We start from the raw sequence: 23415 nt of genomic DNA on the forward strand, positions 1-23415 counted from the left end.
ATGCGTCAAATATAACTCTAAAATGTTTATCACGTAATTAACTAACACTTAACAAATTGTGTTTAAGACCATTTACAAATAAAAATATTTTCAATTTGAGATAAAGAATCTTTACTAATTTTACGAATACCTTCTATGTGATCTTTTGAGTCATCTCCAAAAGTCACATTTCCTTTTTTCTTTAGCTTTGAATCATTGAATGACTCTTTGTTCTCAACCATATGTCTAAAGCATCCACTAGCAAGATACTACATTCTTCTTCCTTGTGCTTTTGACTTCAAGCATGCATGTTCATTCTACTAAGGGAAAATTCAAAAATTTTAACTTTGGTACCCCTACTTTCTTCAGTCCATATGAATTAGTGCCTTTGGTTCCCTTTGGAACCCACGCCAATTTTACTACCTTACCATGTAAAGGTTTGGTTCCTTTTGGAACCCATACACTTTTGATAACTTTTCCTCAATATATAGTGATTCTTAAAAGATAAAAATACAAGGAATGTCCTACTTTATGGTAGCAAATGCATCTAGTGAATGAACCATGTTTTTCATTTTCTTTGACAAAAAAATTCTTTGAATGAGTTTCTTTTTGAGTGCCATCATAACCTATTCTTTCTTTATCAAAGAATGATCTTTGTGTTTCAAGTATGTTATTTAGTTTTTCTTAACTCATATGAAATTTTGCAAATGAATCATGCAAGTTTTCATTTTTCTTCTTCAACTCATTTCTTTCAATTTCCAAATCCTTAACTATGCTCTCTAGCTCAATCTTTCTATTGACTAAAAAATCATTTTCTACTTTAAATTTGGATATGATGGTCTTATATTTCAATGTCTTTTCTTTAAATTCAAAAATTAGATCATTATATGCCTCTTGTGGTTCATCAAATGAATATGAGTTCTTATCTAGAGCACATAAGCTAAAATCATACGAAATTGAGCGTACCTTGAAGTCTTTAAATGTCATGAAGCAAAAGGTTGTCAACTTCTTCTTTTTCTTCATTTGGAGAATTATCATTATCACTCCATATACTAACCATAGCTTTCTTCTTGAAGTTCTTTGAGGTACTCTTCTTGTTTAAGCACTTATACTTAGTTTGTCTCGATTTTCTACACTCATAACATATTAAATGATTTTTGCTATGTTCTCCCTTAGGCATATCTTTCCTAGGGGGTCTCTTATCTCTATAGTTCCTCTTCATAAACTTGCTAAACCTTTTAACTAGCATGGCTATATCTTCACCATCTTCACTATCATCTCTCATGCTCTTTTTTTCTTTTTCAATTATGGATTTTAATGCAATCTCCTTTTTCTTGGTATCCTTTTTCCCTTCATCATCTCTCTCACTTTCACATTTTAAGGTCATTTCATAGGTGAGTAAAGATCCTATGAGCTTTTCTAGTTTGAAGTTGTTTAGGTTTCTTACTTCCTCTATGATTGTCACTTTTGGTCTCCATGATTTTGGTAAGTTGTGGAGTATTTTCTTAACTAATTGAGCATTTGGGAAGTCTTTTCCTAAGGCTTTTAATCTACCAACTATGTTTGTGAATGTCTCAATCTTTTGGTTTATAGTCATTGCCAAAAAATAGAGCAACTGTGACAGAAAATTTTCTATTACTATTTTTTTTTCACAAATAATGATTTATAGTGATAGAATTGTGACAATTTTATAACAAAATTAATGACAATTTGTTTCTAAGAGTTTGTGACAAATTTAGTAACAGATTTGTGATTGAATTGTGATAGTTTTTTAAATCTATCACTACATCAGTTGCAATTAATTAGAGCATGAAAATTCTATCTTGGCACCAAACATTAGTGACAAAATCCTATGACAGAAACTGTTATAATATTAGGAATTTTTGTTTAGTGACAAAATTAGTGACAGATTGTGACAAAAATTTATTTCGGACATCCCGAGTAAATAACATGTGATCAATTTAAGTATAATTACAGATTATTGTGACAGAATAATCTATCACAAGTATTATTTTAATTTAATATTATATTTTTGTAACAAAATAGTGACAAATAATTTTAAGAAAAAGAGGCACTCTACTAAATTAAAAAAATTGATTGTCACAAATTTGTGACTGAAAATCTATCACAAAGGCTATTTTTATAATATTTATATATATACATGTTTTTATATTACACAATTTTATTGCAATGTGCCAAAGTTAAAAATAAGTCTTTGAACTTTGAGTTACAAGAGAATAAAAGCAAGCCTGAAACATGCAACATACAGATGGTAACTCTATTATATAGAGTTATCTTGCAATATTTTGAGTGGTAAAATGGCTAAGTCTTTAAGTTTAGGCAAAGTTGTAAGTAGTTTTCTTTATTTTTCTTTAATTAGTTAACTCATGATTATGCTAGTTTATTTCAAGTTATTTTAGTTCTTTTGTATGGTAAAAATGCCTATTTTTAGTTATGTTTGATTTAGTTTCTATGTTTTCAAGGTCTTCAAAGGAGAACTGGTCAAGCGGTGAGGAATTGCAGAAGTTGGTCAAGAGCTAACTTCACCAAATATGCAGTGGTATTTCAGACATAACTCAAGTTACAAAAGTCCAATTAATGTAACTCTTTGATAATTGAAAAGTTAAGAGGAAGGGCTCTAACTTTCATCACTTTGCCTAGTTCTGACCTGAGCATGGTCAAAACTGCATTAAAAGTAGCTTGACCATAACAGCTCTACACTAGGCAGCTTGAAGGAAGAAAGCATGGAAACAGCAAATATAGCAATGTAATGCTAGCTCTTAGCACTACAGTGCTATCCCCTTCACCAAACAAAACCTCCAAAGTTGTAGCATCAAGCTCTCAACACTGCAGCGTTGTCCAGCATCATTTCTATAAAGTAGTAGCTTCAACACTGTAGCCCTAAGTCTATAGCGTTGTCTTCATCAGTTGTCCCCCTTCACCAAGCAATAAGCTTGGCATTGCAGTGTCACACTCTCAGCATTACAATGCTGCCCAGTGAAGCAACACTACCTTTAGTAGTGAAGCCAACATTGCAGTGCTAGAAACTCAACACTGCAGCGCTAACTTAAATGAAAAAGTTTGGACCCTCAGATCTTTCATATCAAACGACCATGTAGAGTGCTATATGTTAATTCTTTATATGCAACCATGGACCATGGTTGCTTATGACTTTCATCTCAGACTAACATATGTGCAAATATATAATTAAGTAATGAAGATATCTATTACATTCATCTTAGACTAATTAACACATGTGCTTTGAAATAAAGTTAAAATCAATATTTATTTAATCAAGTTTTTTATTAATCAATTTTCATACATCTTAACTACAATTAAAGCCATCAAAATTTAAATTGTAAATTAACTTCAATGTACATTAATCATCCTAGATATTCATTTTTTTAAAGTAGTGAAAAATCCTTACCCAACAAAAAAAAAATCATGAAAAAAAACCAAATAGGGTTTTCTTTTTTTAATTAGTGACTACAACATATTTTCTCCTTTCTCCTTTCTCCTTTCTTTCCTTCACTGATATCATTTCCTTTATCTTCTTTTCCCTAAATATTTTATGGTTTTTTCTTCTTCCAAAACTTAATTGGTTCATTAACGAAAAGAACAAATTAGGTGGTTTTTTAGGAGATTTAGTTGCAAAAAATTAAGGGTTTCAATTTCTAGTGGGTTGTACCCACTGTCATCTCAAGTTGAGGACTTCTGCAAATGGGAGAGTTAAGGCCACCTTTGCTGTTTACTGGCTTCTACGCTTGAATACTTGACCACTAAGGTTCTTGATTTAGTTGAAAATGAGAGCAAGATTTGAAAGTGAAGAGAATCACCCCAAGGCATCTACAGCTGTCTATTAAAAGGGATGGCGAGCATGACACCCTTATCAAGGGTTCCATTACTAGACGTGGTGTCATCCTTTACTTTTATGATTTGTTATATGACTTGGTTTTATTGTAAGTTTTGTTTAATTTGACTAGTAGATATGGTCAGTATATATGCTGTAACTCTCTAGTCTTGTTCCTTTGAATTTTAGATTTTCTTAGTGTAGGAATGATGTTTGTTGGATAGTTTTAACTATGGTTTCCCTAGATATTTTATTCGATTCTAGCTGTGAAGTTTAGTGTTTGCATTTGACATGATTGTGAAATTGTTATTCTAAAGGTACTTTTAATGAGGCAATATTTGAAATTTGTTTTACCTTGTTCTTTCAGGTCCATGCCTTTTACAACTGTTCTCATGGTGCTTGATTGTGTGCTTGATTGCATCATTGTTTCAAAAGTTTAGAACGTGTGTCTTTTCTTTATTCAGCCTTTCAATTTGTTTCTTTCTTTTCCAAACTCTTTTTGCAATTTCTCTTTCTTTCTTAGCTCTACAAGTTCTACCATGTTTTTCTTCTATCACTTTCTATTAGATTTGTCAAAGGTTGTAAACAATATTAAGACAATTCAAAAAGAAAAGGCATCATGCCTGAAGTTGGTTATGGCTGGCTTCTAGCAAAATGAGGTTTTAAGCAAATCAACATACTTTTACTTTATTTTACTCTCCTCCCCTGAAAATCTTTTTATGACCTTGATTTCTTATGCTTTTTAATTTCAACTTAGAAAATTATACTATTCCTTTAGAAACCATTAGACTTAAAACAATTTTTTTTTAATTCATTTCAGATTTTAGTATGGAAGGGGAGGATATAAACTGTACCTTATGCCATGTCTTTGAAAAGCTATTAATTTGTGCTTTCAATTTTTAGCTTAATTTTTAACTTTATGAAAATGCATGCATAAAAGTTGTAAATCTTGTCAAAGGCCTAGAGCAGAATGGCTTTATCAGAATCTAAACTGCCATTATATTCTTCTCCTCTCTCTTCTTCATGCATAGCAGCAATGAAAATACAAATATGATGGATAATGTTGTTAAGCTTTATCAAAATAAAGAAAAGTAATACCAGAGAATTTTTTGCTTTTACTAAAACATGGACAACAAATTTATGAATTTTAAATATGTTTTAAATGCAGAAAGGACAACCATAGTGGTGCCTATTAAAGAAATTATTAAAGAAGCAAATGGGTTTGGGAATTTGTATTCATGATATTTTTCGTTTGTCATTTCATTTAGCTAGACAGATACAATTTTCTTTGATTTTTAATGCACTTGGTATGTGGTTTGAACTGCTTGAAAATGTCTGATAAGTGTTAGTTTATTGGAAAATCATGACTTTCGAACTAATTAATGGTGGTCTTACATGATTTACTGAAATGTCCTATTGTAATAGATAACTTGGATTTGCATTAGGTGGCTTATATACAGCATTTTTTATATATGAAAGTTTCTATTGCTGCATCTCTTTTCATGTGCATTAGAATGGCTTATATACATCTTTTTTTCCAACTAATTTCTATCTTCACTGATTTAGTTTTTTAAAGTTTTGCACCATTTTATGGAAATATTGTAAATGCTTGAATTTGTTGGCTACTTTTTCTATATTTTATTTTCCTGTGACTAAAACACAAAAACACTAGGCCCTTTAGTTGTAACATTCCAAAACCTAAGAGACCTAGGACACTTTTAATAAAACTATTTTAAGGTCTACAAATTAATGATTTTGGATTGATTTATTAGTTCCTCATGCATGTCTCTTAACTATTACTTGTTGGTTTACATCATGGATTGCTCAAATCATTAAAGTATGTCAAAGATTGAGTGTGTGACAGGATACATACTAAATTTTTAGTAATATGGTCTTAGATTAAAGTCACAAAGCTAGTCTGAATAGAACTTGACATAGGATTTGGCCTTTGGATGTAATTTTCTATTTCTATATAATGTTTCAAGCTTAAGTTCTTAGTTATATAAAACCATGCAGCTTGATTTGGGTTGTAATTAAGTATCAATATCTGCCTATAAGTTTTTGTCTCCAAAGACTATTGATGGATTAATTTTCCACTTTTTATTTCTATCATTGTAATGAGGTTTGATTTAGGTTTAATTTTCTTCTACCTAGTTTATTGAGGCTTTTGATTAAAAGTGTACTATTGTTACAATTCAGCATTCAAGTCATCAAAGTTGAGAGTCTTCACCTTTACGATAACAAAAAGTAAAAAATCATCTTCTTTAATCCTTTCAAGTATCACTTGTACTATTGTTTGAGTTGTTGTATTACAATGACTTGTTTAATTTTTATATCTTTATCTTACTCTTAATAATAGGCAAAATACAAGTGGCCTAAAAACCAAAATTCTGCCATAGATGATGTGTGGCTTAGATGTTGTGGCAAATAATTTAGTAGTATGATGAACAAAGTGAGAAAAACTACAAAAGATGAAGCCAGGATCACTAATGTGGCTGGAAAAAAAGACTTTTGGCCAGAATGGGTTGGCGAGGAGAATTGGGCATGGTTGATTAATAATGTTTGGATTAAAGAAGAATGGGCCAAAAAAATCCATGTTAAGTAGTAAGAATCACCTAACGGAAAAGGATGGTAGCATTTCCAAACACGCTAGTGGATTAATACCAATTGTTCTTCATGGGAAAAGAATGGTGTGTTTGTTATAGTATGTTTTTTGGACTTTCTTTATCATATTTCAATTTATTAATGTTTTTGTTACTTAATGCAGGAAAAGGAGCTTAGGCTTCTAGTTACTTAAGTAGAGGTGTTCGATCGCACTCATAAGCGACGTAATGGTGAATTTGTTGACAAAAAGTCGAAAGTTGTTAGTGTGAGTGAATGTTAGCTATTCTACATATATATAATTGTTTCATTTATTTCTATTTCTACATAAATTGCTTCACTTCAACTAGAACATAAGTTTTGCTCTTCGTTTTATTGGTGTGCTTTAGCTCTTTTGGGCTTCTGTAGATATGCTTTATGGTGTTGTCCTGGGGTTTTTTGTGTGGATGTCACATGCATTGTGTCCTCTGGCTTTTTAATATTTTGTTTATGATATATATAGGATAAGCTTGCTTTTCTGTTTGTATATAACAGGATAAGTTTGTTTTGACCTCTGTATAAAGATGCTGTTTTTGTTGAGGTTATGGCAAAGAGTCAATTTTTTTGTATATTTTTTGAGTTTGGTTGTCTTTACTAATTGAAATTATGATAAATTAGTTATAATTGTTTTATTTAAATTGTTATAGGAGAGATATGCTTTCATCATAATCCAAAAGTTTAGTGAGAATAGCACATAACTCAAGTTTGATGCTAAGATATGACATGAAATAGTTAAAGGTATTGGCCATGCACAATTATATGGGTTTGAAAAGGAAGATCTGAGACACATACTTGGGACTTCTCATCCTTGGCAATCATCCCAAACTACACCATCTTCTGAAAATGTTTCATCTCTCTAACTTGGAACTCAAGATATGCAAAAAGTTATGAAACAAGTTTTAGAACAATTGGATGGAGTTCTATATACATGTCTTCTACATCTTTTGAGACGTATGGGCAATTGCCATGTCCATCGTCTTCTGGGGTTAATTCAACCGGCGATGGCAATGATGGGGAAATCCAAGATATGATGATGATGGCAATGATGGGGCAATTTCTAAGGATGATAATGACAATGTTTAAGATGAAGTAGATGATGTTTAATATAGAGTAGGTTAATCCAAACTCAAATTGACTTCTTATAGTTTTCTATAGATATATTTTGTTATCTAGTTGAACTTAACTACACTCATTTAGGAATACATTTTGTTATCTAGTTGAAATCAACTAGGCTCTTTTAGTATATATTTTTTTATCTAGTTGATCTCAACTAGGCTCCTTTAGTATATATTTTATTATCTAGTTGATCTCAACTAGGCTTATTTAGATATATATTTTTTTATCTATAGTTGATCTCAACTAGGCTCATTTAGGTATATATTTTGTTATCTAGTTGATCTTAACTAGACTCATTTTGGGTTTTATATCTAGTCCTTGTTCATCTAATTGAACTCAACTTCACTTATGAAATATACTATTGAATATATTATGGTTGATTTCATCAAAATTATCCATGGTGATGAATTTATTATTGTTAATGTTACATGTTATGAGATGGTGACATTATGATGTTGTGGTAGTACTATTGTCACTAAAATTGATGATTGAATTGTAACAAGTACGGAATAAGGAATTGCACATTATTTACTATGATGGATGTAATTATTTGTGACAAATATTATTAATTGTGACAGATTATTTTATTAATGACAATATATATTAAAAATGGTGAAATCAATTGTTGGTGTGATGATGTCCGAAAATAAAAATCATGTAATAAAAGGTACATTTTATCTTACTTTAATATATTCTTATTTTTTAGGATGTGATTATGTTACTTGCAATATTAATGATATGTTTTTTCCCTTGTATAATTGAATTGCTTGCTTCCTTTATAAAAGAAAAATTTTTTAAATCCATGCTTTATGCAAACACATCGATACACTTAGATCCAACTCCATTAATATGATGATGATAGCACTCCATACAGTGTGAGGTAACATTCAACATGTGGTGAATAGCTCCTAGTACGATGATGATAATGTTCCACACAATGTGAAGTAACATTCCACACGTAGTGCCAACATATAGTGATACGAATAGAGCGATCTCCACACATGGTGAGGCAAAATTCCACTACATGGTGGTGGTCTTCCACGTGAGTGAAGTCCATATACCGCTCACGAGCCCAAACATGGGCTAGGACCTAGTAGACATCCTACATTTATGATTATTGCATATTGTTTTTGCTATTGTGATGCCTTTTGTGAATATTTGTTGTGTTGTGATGTTTGATTGAGTTATAATTAAACTCTAAGCTATGTTATAGCCAAAATGAGTTAATAAATAGAACAAGTCCCAATGCATTGGTTGAGTTATAGATTATAAAGAAAAAATAGCCACTTGAGTTTATGGATGGAATACTGATCACTGAGTTAAATGAATTGAAAAATGATTATTTGAGTTATATAGGTTGAACTATGATCACTAAATGTTATGATGGTTTTTGTTGGAGAATCTTGATTACATGAGCAACTCACATGATTTATGAAAAGATTGGAGCAAACTACCTTTAACTTGGATTCATATGGTTAAGTATCATTTCCCTTAGGAAGGATCCAACACCATAAATAAGGTACAACTGCTTTATTTTTCCTAATAGATTTTCATAAATGCTCAGCTTATTTAATAAACTTTATGTTTATGAAATGTTGATCTCATTATAAAATTGAGACACGTTTATGACAACTTTATTTTATGAAAGATTTGAAAATGAAGTATGTTTATCCCAAGATCATGTTTACGTTAACGATGTAGTTTATGTAAAAACTCTCCCTTTTAGCTTGTCCCCCTCCCGTATCTACTCACGAAGTCTTTGTGACTCGCGTTATTTTTTTCAATTATTTTTGTTTGTCAACCAGTGATAAAATTCAACTTTCGAGTCATGGAAACATGATTCATTCATCTTCCTTTGGTAGGTGTCTAGTAGCCCACTTGATGCCTAAAGAGTCGAGTCATGTTTTGCTATCGAGTTGTTTGTTATTTTATGTTTATGTTTATGGATATTGAATATGTTTATGATTATGTAGCTGTTGTTCAATTTTTTACCTATGCAAGTATACGTATCACAAGGATATTATAATAATGAGTATAATGTAAAGCTCACAGGGAACTAAATTAATTCTTACTATTAATTATTAAAATTACACACCTTAATTTTATCCAAACACTAAAATTTGAATTAAAAAAATAAAAACTAAAACTACTCTAAATTTACTAAGCAAAATTATTATATTAACTTATAGTAATTACCGAACCTAAGATTTGTCGCTCAATATTTCATCTAATTATTGTCTCTCTCTTTTAACTTAGTTTAATGGTTAAGTTGTTAATCTAGAGTCCTAAATTATTTACAAATCTCTATTGAGTTTCTTATAAAAATATCTCTTCTAATTAATTTACTATATGTCTAAGCAAATTAAATTCAAGACAGATTCATTAAGTTCGTGCTCTAATTTTGGTTACATATGGCTTATAGGTGTACGTTTACCCTTTATGCAAATCAAATCACCTAATCAACTAAGTGTATTCGATCATAGGCTATTCTATTCAAGGTTTACCTAAATCTTCTTCATCAAGGTTTAACTTAAATTTCCAATTCAATCTATTTGATAACAGTCAACTAGAAGCATTAAGAACAAAATAAAATAAATAATTTAATTCCATAAAACATAAATAAACGAGAGATAAATAAATCAGACTATGTATTGAGTTCAATCATGATCTTAGATAAATCATTTGGTTCATCATCAAGTCACACATTATCATCAAATAAAGTTTAGACATTAAAAACAAACAAAAAAAATAAGAGAATAACAAAAAGATAGAAAAACCAAGAATTGTAATCTTGATCTCCAAATCTCCTTGAATCCTTCAAATTCTTCTCAACATCAATGACTTTGTAGCTTAAATCTTAGTTTTCAATTTGGTGTTTCGTAATATCCTAAAGGTCTTTCAAAAGGTTATTTTTATAGGACTTTGAATTTAGGCTAAATTGAGTGAAGAAAGAAGTAAATTCCAATTAGGATTTCCTCATTAGACTACGTGAGCTGTGGCCTACCTCTTCCATAGCAACGGTCTTGACCATTTAAATAGCATAAATCGTAATTGTTCTAAGACTACTGCAGTGCTCCAACTTTGACAAGATTTTTGATCACATACCAAGCTGAACTAGGTGAAGTGGTCAACATGAAATTGTAGCTTTTTCTTTCATCTTTCCAATGATCTAAGAATCATTTCATGCGGAGCTCTGTAGAGAGAGTTATGGTTGAAATACCAAAATATGTGCAATAAAAATCTATACCTCATAATTGCTCTTTTTCTTCCATTAAAATTCTTCTTTTATTAAACACCTACAAAAGCACAAATAAATTAATAACAACCTATCTTAATCACATTAACACCAAATTAATCATAGAATTAACTAAAATTAGATTGACTCACCTAAATTAACTATCTTAAAATAATTTAAATAAAACTTACTAATTTCTATGAATTACTACAAGAACTAAGCTAAATTCCTGTTAAAATTAAGTCTAAATAACTCCATATCATAGAGTTATCAGTAGCCAATGATTGGAAATTTACTTTATAAATGTTATGGATAAATGTGCAAATGTGACTTAAAAGCTTATATGGACACTCGATGGTGTTGATGAATGATTAAGGCATGATGTATGAGTTTTTAACTCTAATTTTATTAATGAATGAATGCACTTACATGGTTTATGTTGAGAAGTTCCATAACTGTGTAATGTTGCCTATGGTAGCATGTAGGTGTTTGATAATATATGGCTTTATGGATGATGATTATGACTAATGGGTCAAGTTATGAATGAATCAATGAATGTAAAAAGGCTTGCTTGGGTCTAGTGGACTATACCTATTCAAGTCTATGCACCAGTCATATTCCTCCATAAAACGAGATGTGACATAAATGAATCTAACTCAAGATTAAGACCTCATTAAAAAGTATAAATTCACTTAGGTGACCAATCACACCTAAATAAAAAAGATTGATAGCGACTCCTCTTTCGCGTTGAATGGTTGAGTTTACAAACTCACCCGTTATGACAAACATCGACGGATTCACACTTTTTACCAATAGAACCTGATGATGAGGTCTACATTCAATCCGTCAACTATTCTGTCAATAACTTCTATCGGTGTTTTACTAGCAGAATTTTTTGATAGATTAGTTATATCATCGACAAGACCTACACCAGACGAATTCGGTATTTTCTCGATAAAAAGGTTGATGGAATATACCGTCAAAGAATATTTCAACATATTATTCCATCACTGACAAAGTAGCCATTATCGATGAGAGTATTTCTGTTCACATGCCGACAAATTTTTTTATTGATATTTTCATTGGTAATTTGGAATACCAATAGATTATACCGCTTTACCAATAAAATTTTTCATCGATGAAGCTTGAATTTTTTGTGGTGATAAGATAGTTACCCAGGATCTTTCATGTCAAACTACCTAGACAATGACTTTTTAGTTTCTCATAGCATGCTCAAATCACTATTTGCAAACTAGATATCATCACAATACAAAATAAAAAAGATAAATTTACTCCCATAGATCTTGAGATATATGTATTTATGTAACTTGTTCTCAACAAAATCAAAAGGGGTGATCACTAACCAAAAACTTGTTTAATCCCATAAATAAATCCTTTGAGGTCACACACAAGATGATCTTTACCCATGTTTCTCTTAATTCTACTAGTATTGAATAATTTATAAATTAATATTACAAAATGTCAACTATATATAATTGAAATATTAATTATTTTTTATTTAAAATATTAATATACAAGGCATATGATTAGCTGCTAAATATATATAATTTTTCTTATGAAAATCATTAATTTTCTAATTAACTTTAAATAGGATTAAAACCCTTTCCTCCGAATTCAAAACTTCAAGTAAAACTCAATAAATTTATATCTGGGTTTTATGAAGTTTGATTTTTTATCCCAATGATAAGCTCATAAGAAAAGAATTTTTTTTTCTTCAAATTATTTTTTTTAGATGAAAGCTTCTTTAAACTTAAATAAAAAAAAAAAACCTCTTATTTAAGTGAACTTTCGAACTCTCTTTCTCTCAGTGAAAAGTAAAAAACGAGCAGTAAGTGAACAGCAAAAAGCGACATTGAGTCTGTGTTGGTATAATTGTTCGACTGATCGGCCTTTGCATTGGCCTTTTCCGTCACACTTTCGACACACTTTTGCTTGGCTTAGCTGCAGAGAAGCACAACAAAGCAAATTCCTTTGTGAAAACAGCTCGATCTCATTGAACTCCCTCAAGATTTTCTTCTCCTCGTGTTCTCTCTCTTCTTCTTCAGTCTCCGCATTGGCTCTGTCTGTCAATCATAGGTATCTTTCTCTTTCCCTATACTTGTCTCCGTATTAATGTTGTATATGCAGATGGGTCTCAAAATGTGAAAGCTTTCGTGTTTTACTGACGTGGGTTTTTTTTCTTTTTTCCGCTGTTTTTCATTTGTTCTTGATAATGCTAAATGCGGTTTCAGATTCGTAGTTGCGGTTGAATTTTGAGGCTGAATGCATGTGTTTCTAGTGATAATGAAAAGAAATAAGCGTTAATGGGTTAATTTCATGTTTATTTGAAAATTTGAGGGGTTTCTTTGTTTAGGTTTATTGAAGAACATTTCATACCCATTATCTTACAGTATTAGCTTTACATGAATTAAATAGGTTATGTTGATGGATGACTGAATTTTACAGTTTAGTTTATGAGAAATTCTACAGTAGAAAAGCTAAATGAAATATATTCTTGAACCTGCATTCAATTTAGTAAGCTTAAGATAATGTGGTGCGTATTCATTGTTTTTTTTCCTGGAAAGCTGTGTGGTTAATTTTTAGTGTTTGATATCTGAGAAAGTAGATTAAATCTTGGGTCTTAACAACTATTCTTGTTACTTTATGCAACTGCACTGAAGGAAATCAGTCTCTAAATCATCTAAAGTTATCGGCATAATTTCCTGTTGTTACAATAATTTCATTTTGTGAAAACTAAATTCTAATTCATTTCCAACTTCTAATTTATAATATAAGGGGCTTAATAGCATCGATAGCTTTCATTTTACCAAAATTTAGATGGTTAACCATTTTTTCACTCAAAATAGGTTGGTCAGAATATTTTAATCTATGTAAATGAAATTCAAGATTCAAAACTGTTTAATTTTATCAAAATTTAGATAATTAACCATTTTTTTTTTACTCTCAATAGATTGGACAGAATATTTTAGTCCATTGAAAAATAAATCCTAGATTCAAAATTGTTTCTTTGTAGCATAATGTGTGCAACTGTGCATGCTTTGTATGTATTTATTTTGATCGAGTCCTGATTCATTTTTCTCTGAACAGATTTTTACTTTCTGCTGTGAAATATAACTTTTTGAGGATGGCAGCAACAGCAGCTTCCAGCCTTCAAATAGCAACAGCAAGACCCTGCATTTCGTCTCCTCACAGGGTTGTTGAGGCAGGTGTTTCCATTCTAGGTGCCAATTCTAAAAGTATGTCATGGAATAAGCTCACAAGTGCTTGCAATATATCATCTTTAGAGCCTTTCCGACGCAGTTTTACATCATCTCCAGCAAAGTTCAAAAAGGTTGTGACAAAGGCAATGTCTGAATCTAGTGAAAAGAAGCCCGTTTCTGGGTTGGCAATTGACTTGAAAGGTTTTACTTGCTTTCCATAATACTTCTTAGTTGCTTACAAAGCTTTGTTGTTTCCTTAATCTGACCTCATACAGTGCCTCCTATTCTCATCCAAAAGTTTTAGTAGAAACATTTTTTACAAGGAAAGATGTCTCTAGTAACATCTCTCCTTGACCTTATTGTTGTTGTGTGTTTTGGTTACGTTGTAATGCTGTTTAGAAAGCTCGAATACTACTTTCCATGGACTTCCACCAAGCTCTTTTATTTCCTTAATAGTTTAAGACAATTTATTTCTTTTTTAAATTTTGTGTACACTCGGAGTTCTGCTTTCTGCAGGTAAAAGGGCATTTATTGCTGGTGTAGCTGATGATAATGGATATGGCTGGGCAATAGCAAAATCCCTTGCTGCTGCAGGTGCTGAAATTCTAGTGGGAACGTGGGTGCCTGTAAGTAAATATGACCATCGTAGACCTTATCTAAGCTTTCGCAGGTCTTAAAGAAATTGCCAACATGCTGACAAGGAAGTTCCCTTTTAGGCTTTGAACATATTTGAAACCAGCTTGAGACGTGGAAAGTTTGATGAATCACGCATGTAAGAGCTGGTTTATGTTACAACATTGTAAATAGTTCCTGAATTAATGGCTTTTTCTGACAGAAGTTGATATTTCAGATTGCCAGATGGCTCTTTAATGGAGATTACCAAAGTATATCCCCTAGATGCAGTCTTTGACAACCTTGATGCTGTACCTGAAGATGTAATGGATAAGTTTACGGATTCTCTGGAGATTGAACATGTTGACAAGTCCAATTATCTTTGTAAACTTTTTTGATCTTGGTTGTTATGTGCAGATAAAAACCAATAAGCGCTATGCAGGATCCTCAAATTGGACTGTTCAGGTATGTACTAACATACCTGCTAGAAGTTCATGAATAGGAACTTTTATAGTAAATTTGAGCTCTCATTTGGATAGTCTATCACAGTTCTAGGAAATGATAATATAATTAATCCCTTTCAAGAAGTTAAATACTTACTGGATAAGATTATCAACGTATACATGATTTTCATGTTATGTTACTTCCTATGAGTTGCAGGAAGTTGCTGAATCTGTTAAACAGGATTTTGGCAGCATTGACATCCTTGTGCATTCCCTAGCTAATGGGCCAGAGGTATAGGAGTTCCGAGCTTGCAATTGATAATTTGTTTTAGCTTTATTCTTTCTTCTTAACAGGCAACTATATGTTAACAGGTCAGTAAACCCCTGCTGGAGACATCCCGGAATGGATATCTTGCTGCTTTATCTGCTTCAAGTTACTCCTATGTTTCTTTACTCAAGCATTTTCTCCCATTAATGAAACCAGGCATGTCTTTTGTAGGTTTTGGTCTATAGTTTTGTTCATTGTACCTGTTCTGTCTCTTTTAAATAATACACTTAGTGCCCAAAGATATGTTTCTGAAACAAGCTATTGCTGATGCAGGAGGCTCTTCAATTTCTCTTACATACATTGCTTCTGAGCGAATAATTCCAGGGTATGTTTGCTATCCTTGTTTTCTCAATATTCCAAAAAAATAGTCTGTATTTCTCATTAAGTGACAAAAGTCTCGAACAATGTGATATGCAGTTATGGTGGAGGTATGAGTTCTGCTAAAGCTGCTCTAGAAAGTGATACAAGAGTGAGTTCTAATTTGTTTTCAACTTATCTACCTCTTGACTTGATGCCCATTAGTTTTCTTAAAGTTAGCATATTTATGTTTCTGGATTCATTTTCAGGTACTTGCTTTTGAAGCAGGAAGAAAAAACAAAATTAGGGTCAACACAATATCTGCGGGTACGTGTGCCTCTTGCTCTGATCCTTTTTTAGCATTCTTTTAATATTAGAGGAGAGAGATTTCTTGTCAGTGAACCTGAGAATTATATTTCTTTTAATATCAGAATCACTATACTTCGTAATTCAAATCAAGTCCTTTCTTTAAACTTTTAGACCATTGCCACATTCTTTTGCCCGGTGCTACATAGTATTAACATCACTGAAGGCTCACCTCTTCTAGAAAATTTCACTTTAAGATGCTACTTTAGTTATATTCTGAGGCTGGACTTGAGGATGTCGGTGGAGATCGTTCCTTCTTGAATATCATACCCTTGCACTACCCCATCATTAAGTTTCTGTTTCTGGTGAACAGGTCCTCTAAGAAGTCGCGCTGCAAAGGCAATTGGATTTATTGATACAATGATTGAATATTCAATGGCTAATGCACCTCTCCAGAAAGAACTATCTGCAGGTGATTTGGAGGAACTACTAAGATCTTAAGTGTTTTTCATTAAAAATCATGATTACGGAATTAATGAAATTGGTGAAACAGATGAGGTGGGGAACGCCGCTGCTTTCTTGGCATCACCTTTGGCTTCAGCTATCACAGGTGCTGTCATATATGTAGACAACGGTCTGAATGCAATGGGTGTTGGAGTTGACAGTCCTATATTTAAAGACCTCAACATTCCAAGCGACAAGCATTAGGAGTAGATACCAGGAGGTTGATAGCAAATGTCATGCCTGAATGTTTAGTTTAGCTCTTTCTTGTTGGTAATGCATCTTAGGATGTTTGATTGGCGGCCTCTTTATACCTATGAGATTTTGTCTTGCCTGGTTTATTTTCTTCAAATTTTCAAGTTTTCTGGATAGAGACTGCCTTAGCATGACTGAGTTGTCTCACAATAGTGTTCTGCCAAATCCTGATTAAGCTTTTTTGAGTGGACAATTTCCATTAATGAATCGATTGCCGCATTGCTGATTAAACAGCCGCTCATGTTTGAACTTGAACTTGATTCAACTGAAGTCAATAACTCGAATCGGAAGAGGCTTTAAACTCACCGGCCCATAAGATTTAATGCATTTACTAATGTTAAAATTAGAAAACCTTATACCATTGATGCCACCAAGCCCAGTTCAACATTGATTTTAAGAATTGCGATAACAAAAAGTTAATGGCTAACGTGTTACTTGAAAATTGTTTTGAAATAATTTATGTTGAAAATAATTCTCAAAAAGATCATGGTAATCAGAGAACGTGCAGAAGCTGGTAACTACAATGCATAAGTGGAGTCCATTAATCAAATAAGTTTGTCCACAGCATAAGAAAGTTAGAGAAAATGTATTCATTTATCTAGAATCCAAAATGATTCTGCCCTAACATAGATCAATCAAAGTCGGCCAAAGCGCCCATTGCCAGAGGAATATACTAGCACAAAATTTAGCAACTGGCAATGTGGTCTTTGACCTACTCCTATGTACATCACAACATTCAAAATAGTTGTACAGTATGTGATTTTAAAAAAAGAAAAGGCCACTCATCAATTGAGCTTACGCCTACACCTGCGAATGCCAGGGCCTTTGCTAGCATCATCAATTTCAGGCGAGTCTTCTACAATGGATTCTTGCAAAACCAACCCTCGGTTCCTAGATAATTTTCGGATTGGTGTTGTAGTCTGTGCTCCTTCTGAGCTGTTTGCAGCTGATTCTGCCTTGGAAAGAATTGAGTGTGATTCTTCCCGGTGAGGCATCAACTCTTCTCCAACTGGCACCCCGCTCATCATTAACTAAAATTCCATTCATTAAAATATTCAGATTAGAAGGTAAAACAAATTAGCCTACCTACGCTAGCAACTAAATTGTTTGTTGTTAAAACAAGCATCTAATATTGTTTGAACAGCAAGACTGTTTCACCATGAATCTTAAAGAATATCAAAGAGAACCCTACACTATTCTGTAGAACCTTCCCTATGTGGCATTAGCTCCTCAGCAACAGGTACCACATTCATCATTAACTAAAAGTCAGTTCCATTCAAACTTGGAATTAGAAAGAAACAAATTAACCTAGAAAACACTATATAACGACGATAATAGTTTATTTCAATAAGTGCTAAAAGCAAAAGCATAGACCATAATGCTCTTCAGTATTTTGCAATATCTTAATTAAGTTTGAAGCAACAAGAGCACATTCCATACCTTCCAGTCCTTAAAATCAAACCTAAACACAAAATGGCTGTAAGTAACCTCGCCGGTTGTTACAGACATAGTACCAGGAGCATTTTTGGGCGCTGAAAGAAAACAATAAATGAGCCAATAGCATAACCGATGTAAAACGCAAACAAAAATTTCTGTTAAGTTACAAATTAATTGTCTTGAAATATACTTACAAACAATATGAGAGCCAGATTTATCCACAACAATTTCTGCTCTCCCATCTTTGACTAAGAAGGAAAGAGCAAATAAATTCTCCACAGTCTGTGCAAAAGAGCTTCTATTCAAAATCAAACTTTCAAGTTTCACTTGTCTCTTTCTCCTTAAGATTTCAAACATCGTTGCCATATTTTTGTCAGTATCAGTTTTCTCTTCAGCACCAGCATCATCAACCTATTGAACAGGACAATGAATATATATAAAGTTGTAAACAATTATTGTTAAAAGAGCATGATAGATAAAACATAATTTTATGATCATTAAGCTTATGGTACAATCATTTATGCATCAATTATTTCATCACAGCCATCCCACAGTGCAAGATGCAACCACACAACAAAAAAATACACATCAGGATAAAAGTGCTGGACAGGCAGTTGTAAACTTAAACTTCAATTTATTTATAATGGCATCAGTAAGCATCATTAAAATAGAAAATCAACCAAGAAAAGAAAATTTGGATATTCTGATGGAAAGGATCAAAACAGAAGAGAAGTAATTAAACAAATTAATGATCATGAAGCCAAAAATGTATCACTATGTTACCTTAAAAACACAATAACGCCATGCTATATGACTAGTACCAAGTTACTTGGTACCAATATAAAAACCATCTATACGACTTTCTTGTCATTTTCTTAACTATGAGTATATTCAGTTCAGCTTGGCTCAGTTTTGAGAAAATTTTACATCAAATCGAAGTATTGAATTTTTAAATGAAGAAAAGAATAGATCAAACCAAATTTTGTTCAGTTCAATTACTCAGTTTTTTATATATAAAAGAAATTTTTTTGAATTTACCTAGTTAGACTAAAATAAAATGCCAATATTTTTATTTCACAATTTTAAATATTTTAAATTAATAAAATTAAAGCTAATTAAGTTAGGATTGAGCTATCTCAGTTTTTAAGTGTCAGAGTTACAAAGCAAACTGAATAAAATATCATTAAATTATCATTTAAACCAAAATTGAGCTGAGAATGCCGGAAAACCAAACCAAAATAAACACAATGGTTTGATTAGGTTTTTCAATTTTCTCAGTTTTGATTCCACAGCTGTACTCTTAACCATGCTTCAAAACTGAAGATTATAGAAAGGCAATTTCACCTCTTCAGGCCTAGCAGTATCAGTTGGTCTAATAGCACGCTTTCTAGTAACGATAGACTTCCTTTGCTTTAACTCATTCTTCATAGGACCAAGCCTAAAGATCAATAACACAAAATAAATTCAGAAAAATACAGCAAGTCCAAGTCATTAAAGATCAGAAAGGGAAAACTCAAAGGGTATCCATAAAAAAACTAACATGGTGCAAATTCCTTTGCAAGTTGTAAAGAATGGTGAAACAGCCATCCCAATATCTTTCCAATTGATCGATATCTGCTCATTTTCTTGTGTGTCGAGGCTCCTGTTGGACTTCCCAAACTCTCTAACTAAACAATTGACATAGTCTGCTAGGCTAATTCCCTCACAAGAGATTGACTTGACAGAAGTTGCCAATGTGTTAGCTATGTCCAACAATGCCTCTGCATCTGCTACTTGTTCTCGCGGCTTCGACACTAAAACCCCAAATGGGAAATAACAAAATTCATTCACATAAATAAATTTCTTCATGCACAAAAATGAGTAAAACGATTTCCAAACCAAAATCTAAGACAACCCAACATTATTAAATAGTTAAGTTAAAGTCTTGAAAACCAGAATGATGAATATCATAAACTAACTGACTTTACTCCCTCAATTAGTTAAAAATGGATAGGACAGATTATTAAAACTTAGAAGGACAAAAAAACCGTAATTAGATAAACAAAAATGTTGAAAATTTAAAATTTAAAATTTTTTATAACAGCTATTAAAGAATTTCAAAAGGGCATACAAATAATTGATAATAAATCTCTGAAATATTAAAGAGAAAAACAAAAGGAAACCTTGTTGATGCAAGTTGTCGACTTCATTAATGATGATGTTAAATTTATTAGAATCAACCTTCGATATTTCATCCCTTGCATCTGCATCACCCAAAATTCAAATGAAAAATTAATTAATTACAAACTGAAAAGCCAAATAAATAAATAAATAATTTGTATAGAAAAGTTTTCTCCTTTTTTTGTAAAAGGAAAAAAAAAAGGAGAGAAGAAATAAACAGATAACCGTTGATTTTGGTCATCACGGCAAGGTATTTGGAGCGAAGAAGTCTCCGGTTGGCCGCATCCTCTTGCCGACTGAGCTGATCCGACTCAACATCCGCCGAGTCATGTCGGGCAGGTCTCGCCACCCTGGTTCGAAGCGGTTTAGCTTCTTCATTGGCTTTATCTGCTCGTTTTTCTTCCTTCACGCTTCTCATAATTTCACAACTCAAAAACGGAAAAGAAAAATGACCAAAACCCTAGAAAAAAGAGATGGGCAAGGAAAGATCTTCAAGTGCAAATACAAATGAAATGTTTACAGCAAATTAAAAGGAAGTATTTAACGAAGTAATTAAAATTTGTTTCTCCCTCCCCTCTTCCCCTTTTTAATTTATGAGGCGGAGGTCCCCTTTCCCGCTATTCAACTTTTTACTCTATTTATTCTTTTACACTTGGGCTGCCAAATTCATGCCCAGTTGTCAAGTGGACTCTCATTGCCCCTTTTCCAGATTAGGGACAAAAATATATAATAATATTATAGCTGAATATTTGATTTATCGACGAAAAGTATAAAATTTATTTTATAAGTTAAATAATATTTTTATTTTATTATAGTTATTTTTTTTATTTTACTATTGTAAATAGTTAAATTTTTTTTTTACATTATTGTTCATTATTTATTAGAGAAGATTGTGAGGAATAACTTTTTTTGATAAGTGCATTTTACAAATAACTATCAAAATAAATTTAATTATTTTTAATCATATTTAGCTATGACTTGACAAAAATACTCTTAAAACTATTTCAAATCAATTAAACTAATTATCATAATTTCTCTCCATTTCTACTTCCGATTTCTCTCTCTCAACATCCCACTCTCTTTAATTTTATCGATTTCTCTCTTCGACATTTGTCTACTATACTCCCGATTTCTCTCTCGCACTTTCAGATTTCTCTTTTCAGCACTTTGAAGACACCAAGTGATGGTTTTGATGTGCTTGACTAGATGGCTATTTTGGAGAATTTAATTTTTAGGTATTTTGGATAAAACTACACAGTAAAAATTATCACAGAAGTTTGAAATAGCTTTTAATTGGATCAATTCGAGATCTAGACACCAATAAATTCAAAATTTTAAAATTTATAAAACTAGATTTTAAATAAATTTTTTTTCAATTTTTAGTCAAAATAAGTGTTTTAGATAGGAAATTTGTGTTTTGATTTATAAAAACATATTAGAAACACTTTAATCGGTGTCAAACTGTCAAAGAAATAAAAAAAAAGAGTTAAGAGGATTTGAAGTTTTAGTTTGTAAGTAACAACAACATTTTAGGCATTAAAGTGTAACAAAATGTTTTTGAATATGGCGTATAACAATAATATTTTTTCAACATGACGTGTAATGATAGTATTTTTTTTTCAACATGGCGTGTAATAACATTTTTTAACTATGGCATGTAACATATTTTTGTACATAGCATGTAACAACAGTATTTTTTTTAACATGGCGTGTAACAACTTAACCATGACATGTAACATATTTTTATACATGGCGTGTAACAACTTAACCATGGCGTGTAACAATCTAACCATGATATATCACATGTTTTTGTATATGACGTGTAACAACCTAACCATGGCATGTAATAACCAAATCATGATGTATCACATGTTTTTATATATGACGTATAACATGTTTTTGTACATGGTGTGTAACATCATAGCGTGTAATTTCATTAAAGGTAATTTTATCCAACTTGATTAAAAATAGTTAAAATTATAAAGGAGGCTATTTTTTAAAACACTTTATTTTTAAGGGTTATTTTTTAAAATGTCAATATTTATTATTTGTATTACACTTTTACTAACAGCATAAGTAGCTAACTTCTTTATTAAAAGGCATCTGGTATGGTATAAAAAGATTTTTTGTATTTTAATTGGTTATGGTGTGTTTACAATATTTGATTTGCAAAAAAACCATGAGAAAGGCTTTCCATTGTAAAGTGATTGCAAGGTGTAAAAGGAATATCATTCCTTCTGTGAATGTAAAGTTAAAATTTTCTTTTTTTCTCAATCGATCTTCACATGTACTAATCAATAAGCGAAATGCTCGAGTGTATCATGTTTCTTCTTCTTCTTCTAAAAACGATTCTCATACAAGTGATCATAGCTTCTTCTTCTTTTTCATCATGCTTGAGCTTGTACAAAATAGTGATTTTACCAACAGCGTCAAGACCTATCATCAAAGCACGCATCTCCTTCTTAGCAAAAAGCCTGCTAAAGAGGTTTGTACATGTCAAACCCATCTCTGTTCTTCTTTTTCTTGCTCACAGCACTTTGTGGTGTGCTTGGAAGAAGAATTGAGGGTATAGAATTACTTTTACTTTGCTGGATGTAAAACAAAGTAAATCAGTAAGAAAAAACCTAGCAACAGCTTTCAAAACCTCTTGGATTTCATTGCTTTTTTCTTTTATTTGGTGTTTTCGTTTCTTTTTTTCTTATATTTTTATTCACCATTTTAAAAAATAATTTTTTATTTTTTTTACTTTAATCAATTTTTATAAAAGAAACATGAACTTAAATCTTTTTTCTGCATTTGTGTCTGTTTAGGCATGGTTTTTTTATGATGGCACCGGTGACTTTGTGATGTATGGTTTTGCTAAAGAATAGAATGTTTACCTCCTTGTGTGTTCATCCTGCTTTTGGGAATTTTGTTTATGTTTTGGTACACATTTATGTACAAGTTTCTTTCTCTTTTTTTGCTCTATAGGAAGCTAAGTTTTATTAAGGACTTTGTTATTGTCCTGTTATCTATTGTTTTTTTTTTTTTTTTGT

The 23415-nt window shown here is 31.7% G+C and overlaps 2 protein-coding genes across 3 annotated transcripts; one reads left to right on the top strand and one right to left on the bottom strand.

The window, feature by feature from the left end:
- Window positions 1-12783: 12783 nt before the first annotated feature.
- MOD1 (NAD(P)-binding Rossmann-fold superfamily protein) lies at window positions 12784-17014 on the top strand. Its single transcript, XM_021422719.2, has 13 exons — window positions 12784-12917; window positions 13929-14242; window positions 14558-14667; window positions 14758-14813; window positions 14892-14976; window positions 15071-15118; window positions 15314-15388; window positions 15469-15580; window positions 15698-15749; window positions 15842-15893; window positions 15991-16048; window positions 16401-16499; window positions 16581-17014. Exons 2-13 carry the CDS (start codon window positions 13966-13968, stop codon window positions 16733-16735), a joined length of 1179 nt encoding a protein of 392 aa, XP_021278394.1. The 5' UTR covers window positions 12784-12917; window positions 13929-13965; the 3' UTR covers window positions 16736-17014.
- A 284-nt stretch (window positions 17015-17298) lies between these two features.
- On the bottom strand, window positions 17299-20983 carry LOC110412166 (Nse4, component of Smc5/6 DNA repair complex). Of its 2 annotated transcripts, XM_021422642.2 has the most exons (8): window positions 20606-20983; window positions 20383-20463; window positions 19761-20013; window positions 19565-19658; window positions 18415-18631; window positions 18224-18315; window positions 17976-18042; window positions 17674-17814 (listed from the first exon to the last, which is right to left on the bottom strand). In XM_021422642.2, exons 1-7 carry the CDS (start codon window positions 20796-20798, stop codon window positions 17977-17979), a joined length of 996 nt encoding a protein of 331 aa, XP_021278317.1. In that variant the 5' UTR covers window positions 20799-20983; the 3' UTR covers window positions 17674-17814; window position 17976. The 2 variants fall into 2 exon arrangements, with proteins under 2 accessions (XP_021278316.1, XP_021278317.1); XM_021422641.1 differs by lacking the exon at window positions 17976-18042 and having other exon boundaries at window positions 17299-17814.
- Window positions 20984-23415: the final 2432 nt, after the last annotated feature.

The sequence above is a fragment of the Theobroma umbraticum genome, unplaced genomic scaffold (genome assembly GCF_002168275.2).
Source record: "Theobroma umbraticum cultivar Fairchild unplaced genomic scaffold, ASM216827v3 scaffold_95.0, whole genome shotgun sequence".
Classification (NCBI taxonomy): Eukaryota; Viridiplantae; Streptophyta; class Magnoliopsida; order Malvales; family Malvaceae; genus Theobroma; species Theobroma umbraticum.